The sequence below is a fragment of the Branchiostoma floridae genome, chromosome 19 (assembly GCF_000003815.2).
Source record: "Branchiostoma floridae strain S238N-H82 chromosome 19, Bfl_VNyyK, whole genome shotgun sequence".
NCBI classification, from domain to species: domain Eukaryota; kingdom Metazoa; phylum Chordata; class Leptocardii; order Amphioxiformes; family Branchiostomatidae; genus Branchiostoma; species Branchiostoma floridae.
Window position 1 is genome coordinate 5,420,844 of NC_049997.1, and position 4,004 is coordinate 5,424,847.

The 4,004-nt window shown below is 39.5% G+C and overlaps 2 protein-coding genes across 2 annotated transcripts in view; both read right to left on the bottom strand.

Annotated features, from left to right (window-relative positions):
* LOC118406302 overlaps window positions 1–4,004 on the bottom strand; it is a 72,959-nt gene that overhangs the window by 61,505 nt on the left and 7,450 nt on the right. Inside the window, exon 2 of the mRNA XM_035806235.1 lies at window positions 3,282–3,530. The gene's annotated coding sequence lies outside the window, so the exon portion shown is untranslated. The remainder of the gene's footprint in view (window positions 1–3,281; window positions 3,531–4,004) is intronic.
* Window positions 2,953–4,004, bottom strand: part of LOC118407112 — a 13,675-nt gene continuing 12,623 nt past the window's right edge. Inside the window, exons 9-10 of the mRNA XM_035807530.1 lie at window positions 3,282–3,530; window positions 2,953–2,978 (exon numbers count right to left, since the gene is read on the bottom strand). Coding sequence (XP_035663423.1) covers window positions 2,953–2,978; window positions 3,282–3,530 — 275 coding nt within the window. The remainder of the gene's footprint in view (window positions 2,979–3,281; window positions 3,531–4,004) is intronic.

The following is a 4,004-nucleotide window of genomic DNA, read 5'->3' on the forward strand; positions in this document are numbered from 1 at the left end:
GAAATAATATTCTAAAGTATCCAGAAGTAAAGATTTATTCGTCTTCATTTCAAAGACTGTTAGTGTCAAGAATCCTGGTACGATTTTAGTTATTCATATTGCTGTTGGCGTACAGGTCCTTGGAAATGAGCATTTATGTATCATAAATTTGTGTGATTTTGCGTTTTACCTTCAGCAATCTTGTCACATACGAAACTTAGCAACAACGTCTTAAGAACTACACATTAAGTTAAGACTTCTTGACTTTTATAATAAAGATTCGCACCTATTGAAGCAAGAATGCTAGGGTTGTATACAATCGGCAGTACATTTCAGTAACACTTTTCTGCATTGTTTTTCCAATATTTTCAGCAAGGGGTCGCTGCTGCAACATCGTTCCTTTGCGAGCACACCGACACGGAGAAGCATCAAACAGCAGCCAGGTGGACACCGATAACTTTTGTCGCAGAATGTTAGATTCTGTAGAATCGCGGATTGGATACTTTGCGTGTTGAAACTTGTGCTATTGTCAAGTTAGTATGATGTAGGGAATTGCTCCTGTTTCTATACAAAACAATGACTATGTTTACTTCGCTCTTCTTTTAGTTCTCACTTTTTGCTATATCCCTGCACAACTCTATGGAGAGGACGAAGTATAACGCTAGATCACATTTATCCGCTGGGTTAACCTATATCCGTCATTTTTAGAAACAGGGTACTTGATTAAGGATATCATTTCGATGGACGGTGCGATGTTTTGAAGCTAACTGCAATATTTTGAAAACATTGCAATTTGAAACCACCGTACTTCTACGTGACATGCCTAAATACTCTGTTTATAAAAGCAACGAATATAGGTTACCCAGTGGATAAAGGCGAACTCCTCATTCTATTTAAGTATAATTATGTAACATAACGGAACCCATTGTCGTTGAAATTATTCAAAACTCCATTTATTCTTAATAAAACGCGCCAAATCCGTAACCTGTAAGACGAAATATGATCTCTTTAAAAATACTTGCTCTTTAACTGATTAATAATTAATGACGATGGATAATTGTGCTACAAGGGTTTCCCCCTCTAGTGCTTTACCTGAATAAGAAAGATCAGAAAAATATGCACATAGATCGTCCGAAGTTGACTATGAACGAATGACTGTAGTAATGACTGCTTCGGTGGTTTTAGCTCGAAATCCGATTTGCAAGACTTGCCGCTTGGTTTGAACTAAGTAAAATTCGCCCTGAAGACGTTTAGTCAGAATGTGATATTTGACTTGATGTGTTTTTTTGTTTGTTTGTTTGTTTGTTTGCTGTAGAAACATTGATAAAACAATAGAACAATACATGCTAACTATGTGGATCAGCTTGAAAGTTCATCTGTGTTGTTAAAAGTCCTTATTAATCAAAGTTGGATTTTGATTTCTAACACAGAAATGGATTAACCATAATTTTCAACTGTGCAAGTCCAGTCTTTTTTTTCAAGGAATGAACAATCAACTGCTGTGACGTCATGTTATGAAGATAGAACATGTGACTCGGATCACAAGTTCGAGAAGAGACGGGGGGGGGCACCGTAGACTTTCTGCAAGTAAAGACCCCACTCACAGAGTCACGTGTTCCCTCTGCATAACGTGATGTCACGGAAGTAATGGAATGTTGAGAAAGACTGCGTACATGCGTCCGTATGAGTTGCATATTGACATTCTTTTAGTTTAGGTAAAACTTACGGGGAAGAAGTTGTATTTCATTTTGACTTTTACTGTGCAGTCTGGTTATCGAACCGAAAAAGATTACTTTTTTTCAGCCGAGAACTTTACGTAAACAAAAAAAATTATGTAAATACGGAACTCATACGGACTTATACGCAATGCAACCGTGTGATCGCTTCCTTAGAATCCAGACATGTACTTGTGTACGGCTGGGGTAGGGAGGGCTTGGAGGGTTTTGCGTGAGATCGGCAAAGTTTGCTAGAAAGAGGCAATACTTCGACACTTCGAGGTTTTGCGTGGCCTTGCGCATGTAAAACACTTGTTTCCGATACAATATTGAGCCATTCACGCCGTATCATTTTCCAAAAACTGCAGTAGAATTGAGGAAACTTGCGGGGCGTTATTCCACATGGCTGCCATAAACGCGACCTAAGGCCACAACAAGTAAATTTTATGGATGACATCTTACAACTATCCAGCATGTTTCACTTCTGCAACTACAGTCAATACTACCTATCTAGTGTCAATTTTATATACAATCATTTGGTTACAACACAACCCATTTACCAATTTCGGTCTATCTGACTATCCCTGAAGAAGAAAGAAAATCTTGTTGGTTTTTTTTTCTGAAATCAGGTGAAATTAATGAGCGCACTGATGTCATCCATAAAATTTACTTGCTGTGGCCTAAGTGGGATACAAGAAAAATTCTTATAACAGTTTTCTTTTATTTTTATGATTTTTGAAAACGAGTTAACACAGTCAAATATTCTAACCATAACTGTCATAATCAAATCTAACAAAAAATATCTGTCAGTCAGTGAAATGCACACATTCTTTGAAGTGTAGAAAATCAGTCTCATTCTTAAAAATCAACTACAAAGGAATCTGCATTATGCTCAGCACAGTTATCAAAAAGTCTCATAGCAGCATTTATGGTACATTGTTAAATCTTTTAGATATTTAAAAGAATTGGAAGCTACAATCTCATGACAACATTTGTCGTATTGGTACAATGGCAAATCTGTACAAAGTATTTGTCTTAAACTAAAGATACATAATAGCACAATAAGAAATCATCCCTCAAGATTGTGCCTTGGGCATCACCTTAAATTTGGGAGCTTATAGATCACTTGTTTGCAGTATATTTGCTAATTCTTAGCAATCCATACGGACGCTGCAGAGCTGTTAGTGTTAGCTTGACAGAGTGACTCAAAAGTTATTAAAAAATCATGATTTTGCTATGTGTTGCGGACCAAACAAGACTAGTTGTCCGAAGATTCTGATGAGTCTGAAACGATAAAATTGTGAAAATGATTGCAAGTTTTCATTGACTCATGTTCTGAAGCAGGGGTGGAAATTCAGTCAATGACTCCAACACACACAGACAAGCGCGCACACACTCAAATACAAACACACAGACACACACCAGAAACACACAGACACACGCGTACACACACACACACACACACACACACACACACACACATACACACACACACACACACACACATACACACACACACACACACACACACACACACACACACACACCACAAAGTGGTGTCACCTGCAAAAGTTTCGCTGGACGTACCCTCCAACGTTTCTGAAAGGTACCGTTGGTCGATTTGGATGAGAGCCTCTTTCAGGACCTGAAGAGTAGCAGCTTCTCCGACCTTGTCTCTCCACATCCTCAGCATCTCCCTACATCTCCTGTCTTGGTCAGGTCTCTTATCAGCTATGCCATCTATCTGGTTGGGGGTGAATTTCAGCTCTCGGGCCAAGTTGTCCCAATTGGAACTGGCTCCATCAACGACTTTGTCAAAGTATTTGGCTACGTCACCTAGAACAAATAAAATGGTGAAAACCTATTTAGACAACAGAAATTCAACAGCTATCTTTCCTGCGCTGTGATTGGCGATGCCTATATTAGGCGAAGACCCAATCCCTTATAAAGGCAGGATAGACTATTCACATGCAGTTTGACGGACTCCTCCCCACAGCCGGTTCGTCGACGCCATGGCTACGGAAACACAGAAGATCCACAGAAAGACCGCCAGCAGGTTTTTCGGGGTGTAGAAGAGAGACCGAGTATTTACCTCGTTTGCGTTTACAGGGAGTATAGAATTCGAAGATTGCCCTTTTAGTGTCATGAAGATTTCGTATTTTATTTTGCTTTGTGAAACTGCGAGAAGTTGTTGCTGCGTAGGGACGAATGTGAGTTGTCTGCGTTTTGCACGTGTATCGCTCTTTGTCATGCTGAGGTCCGTTCTTCTCGCAGACACTGGCGTGCCGGGCATTGTGTATGGGTTATGGA